Here is a 20,196-nt window from a genome sequence, read left to right on the forward strand (position 1 = left end):
ACACATTAGGACAAAATTTGAGTATAGGTTGGGGATCTCTGACTTGAACCTAAAAGTCGGTGGAATCCGAAGGGTTAATTAAAATGAGAAACTACGACTCCCAGCAGGTTACCTTCCTGGGAGCGACCAATAACAGTTAGTTATTTGAATAGACCAATAATATCATGTAACTGTTCAACTTGAGGAGGGGCGGGAAAACCATCCAATCACGTGGAAGAGAGGGAAACACCATAGCCAATCCAAGGGCGTGGGGGTGGAGTCGGAGGAGGGGGAGGTGAAAGTCGTTTGGTGACTAAGATGGCGACTGAGGCGCAGAGCGAAGGGGAGGTGCCAGCCCGCGAAAGCGGCCGGAGGTGAGCAGAGTTTTTGGTCCAGCTGCCTAGGAAACGAGGCCGTGGGCTGGTCGTTTGGTACTGACGCCTTTCCCATGGGTCACAGTGACCCAGCGGGGCCGGGTTTTTTGCCTTACTCCCACGGCGTTCAGCACGTTCCCGCCTGCGGGTCTGAGGCTCTCTGTTCCCGCCCGGGCGCTGGGTTCCAGTGGGTCCCCGTGCGTGGTCCTCCTGATGCCCCTTGGAGTCCGCCCGCGGCATTGGTTGCAAACCCGCCAGTTTGGTGGTGGCAGTAGTGCCTGCTTTTGCGCGGAGGCTCATCTCGATGGTGAAGTAACGCAAGCCCAGAGCTGTTAAGCGAATTCCGCAACGTCACACAGCGCTGGGAGAGAGTTATCGGTAGCCTTAGCAAGGGTTTGAGTGTCAGAAAAGGGTGTGAATCCTTGGGCCAATTAAAAATATTAAGAAAATTTAAACCTACAATACATAATCGCTGACTGTAGGTACAGTGTTGTACAGCAGATCTCAAAAGTTTATTCTATTCATCTTGGTTAACTGAAAGTTTGTTAATTAGTAACTACTCATTCCCCCTTTCCCAGCTCCTGGCAACCGCCATTCCACTCTGTTCTTTTTTTTTTTTTTTGAAGTGTAATTGATATACATTGTTTTCCCATGTACAACATAGTGATTCAACAATTATATACATTATGAGATGCTCACCATGAGAAGTGTAGTTTACCCTCTGTCACCATAAAAAGGCATTACAATATTATTGATTACATTCCCTATGCTGTACTTTCATCTGTGACTTATTTATTGAAGTATTGCTGATACACAGTCTTGTATTGGTTCCAAATATATAACAGTAGTTCTCCGCTCTTTAATTCTATGAATGTGACTATTTAAAATACCTTATACAAGTGGATACCTCATACAAGTGGAATCATTTGTCTTTTTGTGACTGGTTTATTTCACTTAGCATAACGTCCTCAAGGTTCATCCATGTCACATATTGCAGACTTTTCTTCTTTTTTTAAAGCTGAATGATATTCTGTTCTATGTAGATACTGCATTTTGCTTATACATTCATTTATCCACGGACATACAGGTTTCCACATTTCAGCTATTGTTAATTCTGCCTCACTGAACATGAGAGTGCTAATAGTTCTCCAAGATCCTAATTTCAGTACTTTTGGGTACTCAAAAGTGGGATTGCTACATCATACAGTAGTTCTATTTTTAACTTTTTTGAGGAACCTCCATACTATTTTCTGTAGCAGATGCACCATTTTGCATTCACTCAGCAGTGCACAAAGATTCAAATTTCTCCATCTCCTCACCAACATTTGTTGTTTCTTTTGTCTTTTTGGTAATAGCCATCCTGATAGGTGTGAGGTGACCTCCACGGTGATCGGGAGCAAGCAAGGATGCCCACTCTTGCCATGTCTATTCAACATGATACTGGAAGTTTTAGAGCAGTTAGGCAAGAAAAAGGCATCTAAACCAGAAAGAAATAAAACTGGCCCTGTTTTCAGAAAACCTTAAAGACTCTAACAGAACAACTGTTAGAACTAATAAATTTAGTAAAGTTTCAGGGTAGACAATCAACAAAAATCAGTTGTGTTTCTGTACCCTAACAATGAACTATCTGAAAAGGAAATTAGGAAAACAGTCCCACTTACAATAGCACCAAAAACAATAACATACTTTGGCCAATTTTTAAACCTTTCTCAGCTTGAGTTTCTTCTTCTGTAAATGGAAATAATGATGTCTATTCCAGAGCATGTCAGGATTAAATCTGACAGTCCTTTTAAAGCTCTTAGCACTGAGCCTAGCAGTTAATAACCACTCAATAAGTGACAGATTTTCTTTTTCCTAGTAGACCAACTAAAACAGACATATTAGAGGGATCTGAAGTTCAGGAAATCAGTACTTTATTTCTACAGAGTGTTCTCTCCAGAGCAGGCACACTGATATTTAGCATTTCCCAGAAAGAATTTCCAGGTAGTCTTGTCTCAGCCTTGAGATTTAGTAGTCTTAAGTGATTACATATACATATCTATCTATCTATCTATCTATCTATCTATCTATCTATCTATCTATCTATCTATCTATCTATCTATCTATCTATCTATCTAAAATCAGTAAAGCACATTGGTATGGTGTCTCTTGGTGCCAGTTGTATTGAATGGGAGATTCCAAGTCTTCTCAAGAAGCTGGGCACCAGACTCCTTCCCTAGCTGAGATGGGCATGGTTGAATGTGTTAATATTTTATAGGGAAGAATTTTCCCACTCTTGGAGCAGCCTACAAATGGTTCATCATTTTAGCCTGGGAACAGTAGAGGGCACTGATAAATTTGATTTGGTCATTCTTCATCCTTCTCTAAAATCTTGAATTGTGATGAAAACCTAAAGACAAAATACTATTCTATAGCAGTAGTTTGAATTTCTTTAAAAGATGTTGCCAATCAAATTTAAATTTTAGGTGATAATGTTAGTTACATGATGAACAGGTATTTACAGAACCTTATCTGAGCCTGAAACTATTTTATCAATTCCATATTGCAAGAGAGAAGTTGGGTGTCTGTAAGGCTTTTTGAGGGCAGGACACATGTATGTTTTTATTACATATTCCCAGTGCTTAGCTAAGTGTAGGTGGTCCAACAATGAATGAATAACAATTCATTATTTCTAAGACATGAAATACTACCTTGTGGTCATAAATACTATAAAATTCTTTTTTGCCCTGCAGTTATTGACCTTTCTAATGTTCTGTTGGTGGGGTGGCCTCTTGGATTCCATAAAGAAAAAGAAAGAATTGTCTAATTTGCACAGATCAATATATATTTATGTGTTGAATGGAGAATATGTGATTATCCATTTAGAACTGTCTAGCTTTCTATTTCTTCATCATTTTAAGCCTTCTCCTAAATTAGAAGTGCTTCAAAATGTTTTACTCACATAATTAAGTAAGAAAAAACTGTTCTCCCTGTAAGAGAATTCTCAGATTATGTTTGACCTGTTGATGGTAAATACCTCCTCTCCCATTTCTGGCCTTTATCAGGTAGGATGATGCTTTAAAATTTAACCTTCTCCACCTGTTACATCTTCAAATTATTCTTAAGTGGAAAATTCTAAAGGGGAATCCACAAATAAAAGTTATCCACTCTACCAAGACTATTATAAAAATAATAGATTCTCAAGAGCCAAAGAGAGAAAAAGCCAAAGCAATAAAGGAAATATAGCTACCACCCCACCCCCCTCCCCATAATTGGCAGTAGGGAAATACAGCTCAGTACTTTTTTATTTTTTATTAAGGTATCATTGATATACAATCTTATGCTCAGGTTTCACATGAGCAATATTGTGGTTACTACATTCCCCCTATTATCAAGTCCCCACCACATACCCTATTCCAGTCACTGTCCATCAGCATAGTAAGATGCAGCTCAGTACTTTTGAATTGAAAGGAGACATAAAAAGAAAGTCCCAACTATTATTAGATGAAAGGGGAAATAGATAACAAATTTTTAACCTCAGTCTTCACTGGAAAAAAAGAAACCCACAGAGGACCGGAAAAGCAAATGGGAACATAAAGGTCTGGAGGGAGGCAAAGCAAGCCATAGTAGTGATGGTACTTCTGAAAAGTTGGTTAGAGTTAATAAGGCAGCAGTTGGGCCCCAAGTTCTGGGGCTCAAGCCTGCAGGAACAGCAGGAAGCTTAGGTACAGGCTGCAGGATGCTTACATCCCATCTTGGAAATGTTTTTGGAGGATAAGAAAGGTACCTGAAGCTGGGTAAAGGGTCCTGTATCCTGCTAATTTACATACACCTTAAGGTATTGAATATTGCATATTTGTCATTAAACACAGGACTTGGTGAAGCCTTTTCGTTACCTTGTTTTTTCTCTAATAAGACAACAGTGTGGCCCTTTAAGAAAGTGATAGAAGGAAATTTTGCTGATCTTAGGAAGACTTGTCTGTTCTCACATACGCAAGTGGGAAAACATGATTTAATACTTGAATCCATTTTTGTCTTTGTGCTGTCAAATTCTATCTGAAGGGTAATGAGGAGTAGATTCTTTAGGGGTTTTACTTGAATCCAAATCTTTTACATTTTTCTCAATTACATGGCTTAGAAAGTTTGATTCATTGTATTTGTAAATAAGACCAGTTTTGGTGGGAGAAGGGGGGAAGAAGAAAATAGAATTTTAAAATAAATCTGCATAAACTCTCTTTGCCTGTAAACTTTGGTTGTGGAGTTTGTGAGATTAAAAAATGTTAAAGAAGGAGGTTGCTTATTGGTTGTGTGAAAGGTCCTCATATAGTGCAATAATTTGTTACTACAAGTACAGAAACTATTTTATCCATCAGATGGGTTTGGGGAAGCTGACTCCATTCAGGTTTATGAGAGGCCAATTGATAAAGGCAAATTTGGTAATTTACTTGAAGGATATACCGGGTATGTATGTCAGGTTGTTCTATTTTATCCTTGGGAAAGACATATTACTGTTAATTATTTATAGTTGATTAGATAATTTCTTTCTTTTTTTAAAAATAGCACTTACCAGTTCCTGAAAATACCATCCAATTACCTTGAGTGAACCCTCTTAACTACACTTTTATTAACCATCTTTTAGGTTGGGTTATTTCTAGAAATGCCAGAGCCCATCTATTTTGTGCTGTTGTTTTGCTAATTTTACCTGCTTTATCAGTTAGGGTTCAACTGTGATACAGAAACTATAAGTAATTTGAACAAAAATGTAGTTATAAACTATAACGGGATTGGTTTAATAAGGGATTGGCTAGTAAGAAATGAAGAGCTCTCTACAGAATATATGAATAGCAGATATCAGAATCAAATATAGAGTAAATATATATATATATATATCATAATATTGTTTTATTATTACTTCAAATATCTTACAATTTTGTTTGTCAATTATACCTTGAAAAAGCTGGAAAATAACAAGAGTCCACTATAATCCTTAGGGCTGAGATAGAATGTGCAAAGAAAAGGGCCCCTAGGGCAGAGATCCAGACCTTGTTAGAGAAGGCATGGCTATGGCTACTGAATGACAGTGAAGTTGCAGTTGTGGAACTTGTTGGAAATTCACCTTATGGAACCTACTAGAAATCCACCTTTTAGTAGTAGGGAAAGCCATTCATAAGGCGGTGCCTTGCTGGGAAGCCGGCTTGTGGATGCTGCTGACAGTTCTACTGCATGAGTGTCTTACTGGAGAAGGAGCCCTTGCCATGGGAGCTGGATGTTGGAGAAGCTGTGCACGCTGCAGGAACCTGTCTAGAGGAGCACCCTGGAACCGAAGGGGCAAGGCCCTTCCTCGTGCAGTGTCTCTCCAGTGTTCATTAATAATGCTTAATATTGTGACAGTTGGAAGAGGAAATATATTTAAAGGTTCCAGCTGTTTGCAGTTGGGGAGGCAATACCTTGACAACTGGCTCATGCAGAGAATCATTTCTATCTCCAAGTTTTATGCTTCTTTTGCTGCAGCACTTCCTAAGTCTATTCTATAGAAAAGTATGAGATGGTGTGTAGGATCTGAACAAATGAGGAGGGACAGAAACAAGTCAGAGAGGACAAGAAGGTGATTGGGGTTAAATTTGCGCTGACACACTTGTTTGCATGTATGCTTGTGACAGTTTATATGCATTCCAAATGGAACAAGTTTCCTGGAATAAAGAACCATAAGTAAGACTGTAAAATTATATTTAACTTAATAACTATTATTTATCTGTATTTTACTTTTTTTGAGGCATGCTGATGTTTAAGATATATAGTATTACCTATTGATTTTTGCAGTTTCCAACTTGTAAAAGATCTCAGAGGATATGTTGTTTATTGTTATTTTTCCCTCAGTTAAAGTAGTATGTCTCTCAGAAAGCTGCTTTCACATTTTCCTTTCTTTTTACATGGAGCTACTGGTATATAGTTATATGAAGTTTTAGAAATTGGTGTTTATAATGATATTGAAATATATATCATTTTAAGAGTTACTACATTTTTGCTAAGGTCTAATGAGTGATAGTTTTTTTTTTTTGTCTTCTAGGACTGGGTATAGCACATCTTTTGAACAAGGGTGGTTTTTAGTTATAATTATCGGCTAATATCCTCTTATCCTGAATTTAGATTTAATAGCATCAGTTATTTGGCATAACAGCATTATGCTCAAAAGTTTTATTATTTTTTTACGGAAATCTTTGAATAACATGGAACAATGAAAACAGCTAAAATAAGTTGAGCTGAAGAACCAAAGGCTGCCTGCTGTGTGCTATGATTGGTGTGTTGGGCTGAATAGAAGTTCACATTTGTAAGAAAAGCCAAGACTGGCTTATGGGAAACTGAAGACCATTGGAAAAAAAATGGTATGGAAGACAGAAGCACAAGAGATGAGACAAAAATTAAAAAAAGAAAATAATGGAGAAGAAAGGGTGACTTTCTAGTAGAGGCTGCCAATCACTGCTCACCACTACAGGGTCAGGCTTTGGAGGCAGTGGTGATAATAAGCCCAGCAAGAAGTGATCTTCAAGAACAGACACTTACAAAGAAGGAAATAAGGAGGTTGAATACCCAACATGACCACTCTGTCCTCTGAAGGTGGAGGTAGGGAAGGGAGGGCTCAGATTCATATTAGGGGCAGATGGTTATACACATTTATATTTGTTCAGATTCTGTCAGTTACATGTGACAAAAATGTAAACTCAAACTAGCCTAAGCAAAAAGAGATGGTATTGGTTGGCTCGTTAAACATCGTTAAATGCTCAAAAAGTCTAGGGGACAGATCAAGCATGGCTTAATTTGTATTAAAAATCTCAAATCTCAGTGTCACTGGGCATCTGCCTCTTGCTCTCTTGGATTTGATTTCTTGTTATGTGTTTTGTAAGAAGGCAGACTCTTCCCAAAAGATAGCAGTAATGGACCACCAACAGCTTCAGTCTTACATTCCATCCATTTAACAATCTTAGTATTTATCTAGGGTCTTGAAATTGACTTTTTTTTGTCCTTGTTTGATTTGTGGGCTTTTGCCTGAATCAATGAGGAATATAGACTCTTTGGATCAGTTAAGCCTGGGTCATTTAGTCACACTTCGTGCCCAGGGGTTAGGGTCAACCCACTAAACCACATAGATTGAAAGATGGGGAGAGGTTATTACTGCCCAAAGGAAAATAGGGTGCTATTAAGAGGAAAATAGATATTGGGTGGGCAAGAACAACAGATGTCCATTACACTGTCTGTAACTACCTGTACACCCCCTTTTGTTTAAGGTTGTTTTGGAAAGGGTTTGTTGTTAAGAATGGAGAGAGCATTTTATGTTTCTTAAAAAAAATAAAGAAGCCAAACAAAAAATGCTGCTTATTTCCCCACTGTCCAAAACTCCCTACTCATCTTTTTTTTGCCATTTTATAATCATTTTTAATTGAAATATAGTTTATGTACAATATTATATTGGTTTCAGATGAACAACTTAGTAATTTATCAGTTGTATACATTGTTAAATGCTCAACATGTAAGTGTAGTTAACATCTGTCACCATACAAAGTTATTACAATATTTTGAGCTATAGTTCCTATGCTATACTTCCATCCCTAAATTATTTTATAATTTGAAGTTTGTACCTCTTTATCCTCTTCACATACTTCACCTATTTCTCCCTCTTATGGTAACCAACTGTCTGTTCTCTATTTATGTTTTCATTTGTTTTTCAGATTTCACATATAAGTGAAACCATGTGGTATTCTTCTTTCTCTGACTTGTGTCACCAAAATACTCGTTAGGTACATCCATGTTACTGCAAATGGCAAGATTTCTTTCTTTTCTATGACTGAATAATATTCCATTGTATATATACCACATCTTTATCCATACATCTATTGATCGACTCTTTGGTTGCTTTCATTGTTTTGGCTGTTGTAAATAATGTTGCAATACACACAGGAGTGCATATATATCTTTTCAAATTAATGATTTTCTTTTCTTTGGGTAGATTCCCAGAAGTAGAATTGCTGAGTTGTATGGTATTTCTATTTTCAGTTTCTTGAGAAACCTTCATAGTACTTACCATGGTAGCTGTACCAATTTGCAATCCAACCAGTGTATGGGGATTCCCTTAACTCCACATCCTCACTAACGCTTGTTATTTCTTGACTTACTGATATTTAGACATTCTGACTGGTATGAAATGATATCTCCTTGTAGCTTTGATTTGCATTTCCCTGATGATTATTGATGTTGAGCATCTTTTCATATGTCTCTTGGCCATCTGTATGTCTCCTTTGGCAAAATGTCTATCAGGTCCTCTATCCATATTTTAATCAGATTATTTGTTTATTTTTGGTGTTGAATTGTATGAGGGTTTTTAAAAAATATTTTGGATATTAGTCCTTTATCAGGTCATTTGCAAATATATTCTCCCATACAGTGGATGGCCTCTTCATTTGGTTGATTATTTCCTTTGCTGTGCTGAAGCTCTTTAGTTTGATACAGTCCCATTTGTTTAATTTTGCTTTTGTTTCCCTTGCCTGGGGAGACATATCCAGAAAAAAATTTCTAATGCTGCCTATTTTTTTCCTAATACTTTTATAGTTTCAAGTCTTATATTTAGGTCTTTAATCTGTTTTGAGTTTATTTTGCATATGGTATAAGACAATGTAAAATAAACAGTTTCATTCTTTTTTGCATGTGGCAGGCCAGTTTTGCCAGCATAACTTATTAAAGAGACTCTTTTCCCAATTGTGTATTTCTGCCTTCTTTGTCATATGTCAATTGATGGTAGAGATATGGGTTTATTTTGGGGCTCTCTATTCTGTGTCATTGGTCAATGTATCTGTTCTTTTGCAAGTACCATACTGTTTTGATTACTGTAGCTTTGTAGTACAGTTTGAAACTAGAGTGTGATACCTCCAGCTTTGTTCTTTCACAAAATTGCTTTGGCTCTTTGGGTCTTTTGCAGTTCCATACAAATTTTAGTATAATTTGCTCCTGTTCAGTGAAAAATGTATTTTGATAGGTATTGCATTGAATCTGTAGATTGCTTTGGGCAGTATGGCCTTAACCATATTAATTCTCCCTATCTGTGATCATGGGATAGATTGCCATATTTGTTTCATCTTCAGTTTGTTTCATCAGTGTCTTTTAGTATTCAGAGTACAGGTCTTTTACCTCCTTGGTTATATTTATTCCTGGATATTTTCTTCTTTTTTGATGTAATTGTAAATGGGATTGTTTTCTTAATTTCTCTTCCTGCTGGTTCATTATTTGTGTATAGAAATGCAACAGACTTCTGTACATTGATTTTATGTCCTGCAGCTTTACTGAATTCATTTGTTAATGCTAATTTTTTAGTGGAGTCTTTAGATCTTCTATATATAGTATCATATTATCTGCAAATAATAACAATTTTACTTCTTCCTTACTAATTTGGATGCCTTTTATTTCTTTTTCTTGTCTGATCGCTATGACTAGAACCTCTAGGACTATGTTGAATGAAAGTGGCTAGAATAGGCATCCTTGTCTATTCCTGGTCTTAGAGGAAAAGCTTTCTGTTTTTGCCACTGAGTATGATATTAGCTGTGGATTTGTCACACATGGCCTTTATTATGTTGAGATATGTGCCCTCTAAAGCCACTTTGTTGAGAGTTTTTATTATGAATGGATGTTGAGCTTTGTCAAATGCTTTTTTAGCATCAATTGAGCTGATCATATGGTTTTTATATTTCCTTTGTATTTCCTTTTGTTAATGTGTATCACATTGATTGATTTGTGGATATTGAACTATCCTTGCATCCCTGAGATAAATCCTCCTTGATTGTGGTGAATGGTCTTTTTAATGTGTCTTTAATTTGTTGTGCTAAAATTTTGTTGAGGATTTTTGCATCTATGTTCATCATGGATATTGGTCTGTAATTTTCTCTTTTTTTTGTAGTGTCCTTGACTGGTTTTGGTACCAGGGTGGTGCTGGACTGCTGGCCTCATAGAATGAATTTGGAAGCTTTCCTTCCTCTAGTTTTTTGGGGTAGTTTGAGTAGGAGAGATATTAACTCTTCTTTAAATGTTTGGTAGAATTCACCTGTGAAGTCATCTGGTTCTGGAATTTTGTTTGTTGGGAGTTTTTTGATTACTGAGTCAATCTGCTTACTAGTAATGGTCTGTTCAAATTTTCTATTTCCTCCTGTCCCAGTCTTGGAATATCGTATGTTTTTAGAGATTTATCCATTTCTTTTAAGTTGTTCAATTTGTTGGCATGTAATTTTTCATAATACTATCATGTAATCATTTGTATTTTTGTGGTGTTGGTTATAACTGTCTTTCATTTATTATTTAGAGTTCTCTTCTCTTCTTGATGAGTCTAGCTAAAGGCTTATCAATTTTATCTTTTCAAAGAACCAGTTCTTAGTTTTATTGATCTTTTGTATTTTTTTTAAGTCTCTATTTCATTTATTTCTGCTCTCATTTTTGTAATTTCTTTTCTTCTTCTAACGTTGGGCTTTGTTCTTCTTTTCCTAGTTCTTTTAGGTGTTGGGTTAGGTTGTTTATTTGAGATGTTTATTTTTGAGGTAGTCCTATATTGCTATAAACTTCCCTCTTAGGACTGTTTTTTCTGCATCCCAAAGATTTGGAACTGTTTTATTTCTATTTTCATTATTTTCCAAGTATTTTAAAATTTCTTCTTTGATTTCTTTGATGACCCATTGGCTGTTTAGTAACATGCTGTTTAACCTCCATGTGTTTGTGTTTTTTCCATTGTTTTTCTTATAATTGATTTCCAATGACTATTGTGGTTAGAAAAGATGGTTGATATTATTTCAGTCTTTTTAAATTTATTGAGACTTGTTTTGTGGTCTAACATGATCTATTCTGAAGAACATTCCATGTGCTCTTGAAAAGAATATGTATTGTATACTGTTTTTGGTTGCACTCTTCTGTATATATCTGTTAATTCCATTTGGTCTTGTGTCATTCAAATCCATTGTTTCCTTATTTTCTGTCTGGATGATCTGTCCATTGATGTAAGTGTGGTGTTCAAGTCTCCTACTATTTATTAATTTTTTAAATTAAGGTATTATTGATATACAATTTTATGAAGGTTTCACATGAGCAACATTGTTGTTTGAACATTCACCCGTATTAACAAGGTCCCCCCAACACCCATCAGCATAGTAAGATGCTATAGAGTCATTACTTGTCTTCTCTGTACTGTACTGCCTTCCCTGTGACCTACCTATATTGTGTGTGCTAATTATATTGCCCTTTAATCCCCTCCGTCCTCCCTTCCCACTTGGTCATGGTGTATGATCCTTTTGATGTATTTTTGAATTCGGCTTGCTAATATTTTGTTGAGTATTTTTGCATCTGTTCATCAGGGATATTAGTCTGTAGTTTTCTTTTTTGGTGGGGTCTTTGCTTGGTTTTGGTATTAGAGTGAGGTAGGCTTCATAGAATGAGTTTGGGAGTATTCCCTCCTCTTCTATTTTTTGGAAAACTTTAAGGAGAATGGGTATTATGTCTTGTCTGTATGTCTGATAAAACTCCAGGGTAAATCCATCTGGCCCGGGGATTTTGTTCTTGGGTAGTTTTTTGATTACTGTTTCAATTTCGTTGCTGGTAATTGGTCTGTTTAGATTTTCTGTTTCTTTCTGGGTCAGTCTTGAAGGGTTGTATTTTTCTAGGAAGTTGTCCATTTCTCCTAGGTTTTCCAGCTTGTTAGCATATAGGTTTTCATAGTATTCTCTAATCTTTGTATTTCTGTGGGGTCCATTGTGATTTTTCCTTTCTTGTTTCTGATTCTGTTGATGTGTGTTGACTCTCTTTTTCTCTTAAGAAGTCTGGCTAGAGGCTTATCTATTTTGTTTATTTTCTCAAAGAACCAGCTCTTGGTTTCATTGATATTTTCTATTGTTTTGTTCTTCTCAATTTTATTTATTTCTTCTCTGATCTTTATTATGTCCCTCCTTCTGCTGACCTTAGGCCTCATTTGTACTTCTTTTTCCAATTTCGATAATTGTGACAATAGACTATTCATTTGGGATTGTTCTTCCTTCTTTAAATATGCCTGGATTGCTATATATTTTCCTCTTAAGACTGTTTTCACTGCGTCCCACAGAAGTTGGGGCTTTGTGTTGTTGTCATTTGTTTCCATATATTGCTGGATCTCCATTTTAATTTGGTCATTGATCCATTGATTATTTAGGAGCATGTTGTTAAGCCTCCATGTGTTTGTGAGACTTTTTGCTTTCTTTGTACAATTTATTTCTAGTTTTATACCTTTGTGGTCAGAAAAGTTGGTTGGTAGTATTTCAGTCTTTTGGAATTTACAGAGGCTCTTTTTGTGGCCTACTATGTGGTCTATTCTGGAAAATGTTCCATGTGCACTTGAGAAGAATGTGTATCCTGTTGCTTTTGGATGTAGAGTTCTATAGATGTCTATTAGGTCCATGTGTTCTAGTGTGTTGTTCAGTGCCTCTGTGTCCTTACTTATTTTCTGTCTGGTGGATCTGTCCTTTGGAGTGAGTGGTGTGTTAAAGTCTTCCAAAATGAATGCATTGCATTCTATTTCCTCCTTTAATTCTGTGAGTATTTGTTTCACATATATTGGTGCTCCTGTATTGGGTGCATGTATGTTTATAATGGTTATATCCTCTTATTGGACTGAGCCCTTTATGATTGTGTAATGTTCTTCTTTATCTCTTGTTACTTTCTTTGTTTTGAAGTCTATTTTGTCTGATACTAGTATTGCAACACCTGCTTTTTTCTCCCTGTTGTTCGCATGAAATATCTTTTTCCATCCCTTGACTTTTAATCTGTGCATGTCTTTGGGTTTGAGGTGAGTCTTTTGTAAGCAGCATATACATGGGTCTTGCTTTTTTATCCATTCTATTACTCTGTGTCTTTTGATTGGTGCATTCAGTCCATTTACATTTAGGGTGATTATTAAAAGATATGTACTTATTGCCATTGCATGGTTTAGATTCGTGGCTACCAAACGTTCAAGGTTAGCTTCTTTACTATCTGACTGTGTAACTTAACTCACCTATTGAGCTATTATAAACACAGTCTCATGATTATTTCTCTCCCTTCTTATTCCTCCTCCTCCATTCTTCATATGTTGGGTGTTTTGTTCTGTGCTCTTTTTAGGAGTGCTCCCATCTAGAGCAGTCCCTCTAAAATACCCTGTAAAGGTGGTTTGTGTGAGGCAAATTCCCTCAACTTTTGCTTGTCTGAAAATTGTTTAATCCCTCCTTCATATTTAAGTGATAATCGTGGTGGATACAGTATCCTTGGTTCAAGGCCCTTCTGTTTCATTGCATTAAATATATCATCCCATTCTCTTCTGGCCTGTAAGGTTTCTGTTGAGAAGTCTGATGATAGCCTGATGGGTTGTCCTTTGTAGGTGACCTTTTTACTCTCTCTGGCTGCCTTTAATACTCTGTCCTTGTCCTTTATCTTTGCCATTTTAATTATTATGTGTCTTGGTGTTGTCCTCTTTGGGTCCCTTCTGTTGGGAATTCTGTGTGCTTCTGTAGTCTGAGCAACTATTTCCTTCCCCAGTTTGGGGATGTTCTCAGCAATTATTTCTTCAAAGACACTTTTATCCCTTTTTCTCTCTCTTCTTCTTCTGGTACCCCTATAATGTGGATATTATTCCTTTTGGATTGGTCACACAGTTCTCTTAATATTGTTTCATTCCTGGAGATCCTTTTATCTCTCTCTGCCTCAGCTTCTATGCATTCCTTTTCTCTGGTTTCTATTCCATCAATGGCTTCTTGCATCTTATCCATTCTGCTTATAAATCCTTCCAGAGATTGTTTCATTTCTGTAATCTCCCTCCAGACGTCATCCCTTAGCTCTTGTATATTTCTTTGCAGCTCTGTCAGCATGTTTATGATTTTTATTTTGAATTCTTTTTCAGGGAGACTTGTTAGGTCTGTCTCAGGGGTTGTCTGAACTATTCTGGACTGGACTAAATTGTTTTTCCTTTTCATGGTGATAGTGGTGGCTGTGGGCAGGTTGCGGGTGTGTCAGCTGGGAGAAGAAAGTCCTTTCCTGTGTGCTGGATGCCTTGCCCTTCTCCGCTGTCTGTGTCGATTATCCCCACTCCTGGACTAGCCACCGGGTTAATCCCCTAAGGTGCTGTGGGTGGGGTCTCCGTCAGAGCAGCGCGGAGCCCTGCGGGAAGTGGCAGGCACACCAGGTGCACTCCTCTGCGATAGCAGCGCCCCTGCTAGGCAGCTGTGTGCCAGCAGCGGCGTTTGGGTCTGGCCCGGGTGGCTGTGTGTCGGGGTGGGATTCCAGTTGGCTGCTGGGAGTGCAGCTGCTCCCTGTGTCACCAATGGGGGTGCGCGCAGGCCTCTTCTGTGCCCCTTTGGCCCTGCTGCCGCTGGCATGCACGGGCCGCTCCCAAGATGCTCGGTTGCCATTGCTGTGGGCTCGTGCGGACCTCTCCCTGGCTCCTCTGGTGCCACTGCTGCCGGTGTGTGTGGGCTGCTCCTGGGCTGCTTGGTTGCCGCTGCGGCGGGCTCACGAGCTGCCCCCGGTCCGCTCTGGTGCCACTGGTGCATGCAGGCTGCTCCCAGTTCCCTCTGGCGCTGCCAACCCTGGCACGCACTGCCACTCTCCCGCTACTGGTCCGGTCTGTCGGGGTCCATGCCATTTGGGGGAACGACTGGCAGGCTGCTTAGTGCCATGAGGGGCTTCAGAGCTGCATTGCTGCTGCTCAGGGGGTTAGGGCACCTAAAGTTCCCCAGGATTCCCAGCTGCTGGCTAAGTGTGCCGGGACGACTTCGCCCAGGTGTGGGGTCCCTGTCTCTTTATGACTTGGAGAAAGCACTCGCTTTTCTTTTGTATCAGGGGCGCCAGTTGTGGGGACCTGCCCGCAGGTTTTGCTTTTCCGTTTCTCTAATATCCAGCACCCTGTGCACCTTGTGTCTGCACGTCGGGTGCGGATTTTTAGAGCTGGTTGTTTAGCAGTCCTGGGCTTTCATGCCCTCCCCATTCCGACTCCTTTCTTCCCACTGGGTTCTGGGGTTGGGGAGCATTCGGGTCCCGCCTGGCCATGGCTTGTGTCTTACCCCCTTCGTGTGATGTTGAGTTCTTGCAGATGTAGATGTATCCTGGCTGTTGTACTGTATCCACTGGTGTCTCTTTTAGGAATAGTTGTATTTATTGTATTTTCATAAATATATATGTTTTTGGGAGGAGATTTCCACTAAACTACTCATGCCGCCATCTTCCTGTGATCATTTTGTATCTTTTGTCTTATGGTCTTTAGCTACTACTTAAATCTTGCAGGGAAACCATTGTTCTTTTCTGTAACTAAATATAAAACTATAGTGATGCAGTGGTGGTGGGGCACGAAGAGCAACTTTGTCAGATGCTCATAAGTTTTGTATTCTTCCTTATAAATAATTACTCAAATATGGAGTGGATTACTGACAGTACATTTTATAATGAGAAATGTAGCATTAAATTATAATTATAACATTGTCTAAAGCCATGGCTTTTGAGATAATCAGATGAAAACAGAAATAAATAACAATATCAGTTACCACATTAAATATAGGTGATTTGTCAAGCTGAACTATTACTGGAAAGCTAGACACCAGTTTTTTGTTATGCAAGAAGGAAACAGAACTACAGAAAAATCCAATCTCCCGCCAGCTGAGTTTAGTTATGCTGTAGTATTAACTGCTGAGCTTTTGAAATATTAATACATAATTAAAATACTATTTATATTCACAAGTATGAAGATGAGATGTTTCCTTAAAGTCATATAGATCCGTTTCAAATCAATTTAATTAAATTTGGGCTTTATTTCTTTTGCCTGTTAAGTAGAGTGTATTGCATAGCATAAAAGTAATTCTTGGAGCTCAGTAATATTGCAATAATGCAATGTTAAAAACATTTTTTAACATGCTTTAAAATAATAGCATCTGATTAGAGATAAAAGTATCTCAGCTGGGTTCTATCAGTATCAATAAAATGAAAAAAGTTAACGAAATATAGAAATCACACAGTTCTTAATATTAAATTTGTAATTACACATGACTATGATGACATACATTTGCTTTATGTGTTTTCATAATACCTTTGAAGAGGAGAAACCTCATTAATTTCGAAACTAAAGAATGACAGTCATTGAAATTATATAATGAAAAAATTCACTTGTGTTATTTTCATGTTGAACCACAATTACAGGAATAAAACCAAGTATGTAGTAACAGTGAAACTGAAGAAAAACTTGCCAAATAGCAAACCAAGAATTCGGGGAAGATCAGAAACCAAGACAATGTATAACAATATTATTTAGTAACATGGTACTTGACATTACTATCAAATACTTTCTGCTCTCCCCAACAAAGTCTTTTATATATTAATCAGAGATTACTACATGCACTAAAGGCATCCCTCTTAAGTACAGCTAGCTTTTGTATACTGAAATCTATTTATCATTTTAAAGTTTTCTGAATGTTAGAGTCCCTACAGTCTGTCCATTGGTTGTAATAATTTTTTTCTTTACTTGAGGAACAAGGTTTACTTTATTGGGAGATCATTTTGTGGCATCTGTCCTTGTGACCAAGCTCTTTCTGTCCATTAGATCTGCTGTCCAGTCTTCCTGAGTTGTTGGGATGACCCTAAACAAGATATCTGTCATTTTTCAATCTGTTTTTTCATCAAATAAAGATGGCTTTTAAATATTACAAATAAGTCTACTAATGTGAAACCTATTTATATCATTGTATTAACAATTTTCATTGAAAATTTGAATACAGGGTAAGTTGTATTAAGATTGTACAGAGGATAAAGCCTAAATTTTATTAACCCATAAATATTTTAACCAGCACAATAGATTCTTTTTAGTTGTTGAGAAATAAAAGTGTTGAAAATAAATTGGCATATTTAAATTTTTTAAAGTTGATTTCAAAAAATACTTTATACGCCATAGTATTTCATATATTAGAATGCCATCTTTTCAGCATCACGTCATCTCAACAGTTAGTGTAATTCAGACTGAATGGGAAAGAATATTGTGTTTCCCCAAACTGGTTATTGCCAAAGATTTACTACAGTGAAAAAAAGTCTCATAATTACTTTCAATTTCAGAGGAGTTTTAGCAAATGCCCAGTGGTCTCTTTAAATAGTGTTGCCTTTTAAAGGCTGACATGTATTTGCAAATGCAGTAAAACAAAAAATGCAACCTAATTTCCAAAGTTATCTCATTGGGCCTTCTAGGTGCCTATGTACTAATTGTACCTGGAATTGGCTAGTTGCGTTTCAAAAATAGAGATAGTGGAAAAATATACACAATCTTGTAGTGCTTTGTGAATTTTAAGCTTCTGGAGGTCGGAGACTTACTTAGTTTCTTGTCTCTCTATCTTACCGTTTTTTAAAGTTGGGTGCATGGGGCCTGTTTTATCATTCCTCTTTATATACAGCTTTCACAATACCAGTTTACATTTGATATGTAGAAAAAGGGAAGATGAGCTTCTTGTTTAATACTTGCATGTATTGCTATCTAATGGCTCTCCAATGAAGTAGCATATTTAAAGACATATTTTAGAGCCAGAGGGTTGAAAATGTAGTAAGAGTACATATTCCTCTCAGGGTGGTAAGTCAGGTTTAGACAATTCTAAATATAGCTCATGTTTTGATAGATGTTGCCAAGGTTGTGGTTATTGGAGAACAAATCAAGTTAAGCAATTCACTAGGGAGGAAATATTTAGTTTTGTGGGTATGCAGTTTTGGTAGCAGTCAGCCAAAAGATACATCTACAGGATACAAGTCCCTCATTCCCCTGCCAACCTCCCAAATTTTGCAGATTCATGGATTCAACATGCCTCAAAAACACTTGGCATTTCACTCTTCTGTAATAGATTTTTCAGCTGTGGATTCAGTTTCAGTCTTTTCACTAAGCATATCACCTTACATGTAGAGTTCCATCTAGTGGTAAGAGTAAGCATTGCAAGGAAGAAATTCAGATGGCCAACAGGCACATGAAAAGATGCTCCACATCGCTAATTATCAGAGAAATGCAAATTAAAACCACAATGAGCTATCACCTCACACCAGTAAGGATGACCACCATCCCAAAGACAAACAACAACAAATGTTGGTGAGGTTGTGGAGAAAGGGAACCCTCCTACACTGCTAGTGAAAATGTAAATTAGTTCAACCATTGTGGAAAGCAGTATGGAGGTTCCTCAAAAAACTCAAAATAGAAATACCATTTGACCCAGGAATTCCACTCCTAGGAATCTACCCTAAGAATGCAGGAGCCCAGTTTGAGAAAGACATATGCACCCCTATGTTTATCACAGCACTATTTACAATAGCCAAGAAATGGAAGCAACCTAAGTGTCCATCAGTAGATGAATGAATAAAGAAGAGGTGGTACATATACACAATAGAATATTATTCAGCCATAAGAAGAAAACAAATCCTACCATTTGCAACAACATGGATGGAGCTAGAGGGTGTTATGTTCAGTGAAATAAGGCAGGCAGAAAAAGATGGTATCAAATGATTTCACTCACATGTGAAGTATAAGAACAAAGAAGAAAACTGAAGGAACCAAACAGCAGCAGATTCACAGAACCCAGGAATGGACTAACAGTTACCAAAGGGAAAGGGACTGGGGAGGATGGGTGGGAAGGGAGGGACAAGAGGGGAAAAGGGGCATTACGATTAGCAGACATAAAGTAGGGGGCGGGGCACGGGGAGGGCTGTACAACACAGAGAAGACAAGTAGTGACTCTGTAGCATCTTACTATGCTGATGGACAGTGACTGTAATGGGGTATGTGGGGGGCACTTGATTGGGGGAGTCTAGTAAACATAATGTCACTCATGTAATTGTAGATTAATGATACCCCCAAAAAAAGAATAAGCATTGCAGAGTGTAACTAGGTCATAAAAACTACATTTTCTGAGGGTCTTAACTCTAGGTCTTAACTCTGTCACTCATTGAGTTTGTTGCCTAGTATATGATTTAAATACTAGAGCCCTTGCTATCTCTGTATGCCTACATACCTAATTAACCTGGTCCTGGCCATCTATGTAAAAACTTTTATGATAAGGAAATTAACCTTTAGCATGTACTTTGATTTTCTATGATATTACATCAAGTTGTAGCAAGATTTAGGTCAAAACTATTCAGTTCTTTAAAAAATTTTGTCATGAATGTTGTTGATTATGCATACAAGAACAATATAGTCAATACTCTTCCTGTCACCCAGCTTCACCAAATCTTCACATTTGTCATATTGATTTCAAATGAATCCCTGCCTTTTCCCCACAGTTCAGGGATTTATCACAGAATGTTGTTAGCATCCTAGAAACTCCCCTCATGCTTTCTTGCCTCTTCTTAATCACAACCCCCAAAGGTAACCACTATCCTGAATTTTATGGTGTATATATCTTTGCTTCTTTTCACAACTTGCCATTTATACAAGATCTCTAAACAGTATAGTTTTGTTTGTTTAAAATTTGATGAAAATGGAATGATGTAGTAAGTAGTTGTTTGTGTGTATATGTGTGTGTATGAAACTTCTTTTGCTCGCCATTATATGTAAGGTTCATTCATGATGGTCTATATAATGAGTTTGTTTATTTTCATTGCTATAAAATATGCTATTATATATTCCACAATTTTTAAAACCCATTCTGGGCAGTTTGCTTCCAATTTTGGCTGTTTAGGAATTCGTGTTTAAATGAACATTTTTGTAATTTCTGGTATGCATATGGTTGCACATATTAGGCATATTTCAGAATTGCTGGGTTATAGGGTATACTTTTGTTCAACTTAGGTACATAAGACCAGTTTCCCAAAATAGTTGTACCAATTTATATTCCCA

At 37.4% G+C, this 20,196-nt stretch overlaps 1 protein-coding gene across 1 annotated transcript in view; it reads left to right on the forward strand.

The window, feature by feature from the left end:
* The first annotated feature begins 269 nt into the window (after positions 1-269).
* ARHGAP19 (Rho GTPase activating protein 19) overlaps positions 270-20,196 on the forward strand; it is an 85,548-nt gene continuing 65,621 nt past the window's right edge. Inside the window, exon 1 of the mRNA XM_073240602.1 lies at positions 270-353. Coding sequence (XP_073096703.1) covers positions 298-353 — 56 coding nt within the window. The 5' untranslated portion in view covers positions 270-297. The remainder of the gene's footprint in view (positions 354-20,196) is intronic.

This window comes from Manis javanica, chromosome 7 (genome assembly GCF_040802235.1).
Source record: "Manis javanica isolate MJ-LG chromosome 7, MJ_LKY, whole genome shotgun sequence".
NCBI classification, from domain to species: domain Eukaryota; kingdom Metazoa; phylum Chordata; class Mammalia; order Pholidota; family Manidae; genus Manis; species Manis javanica.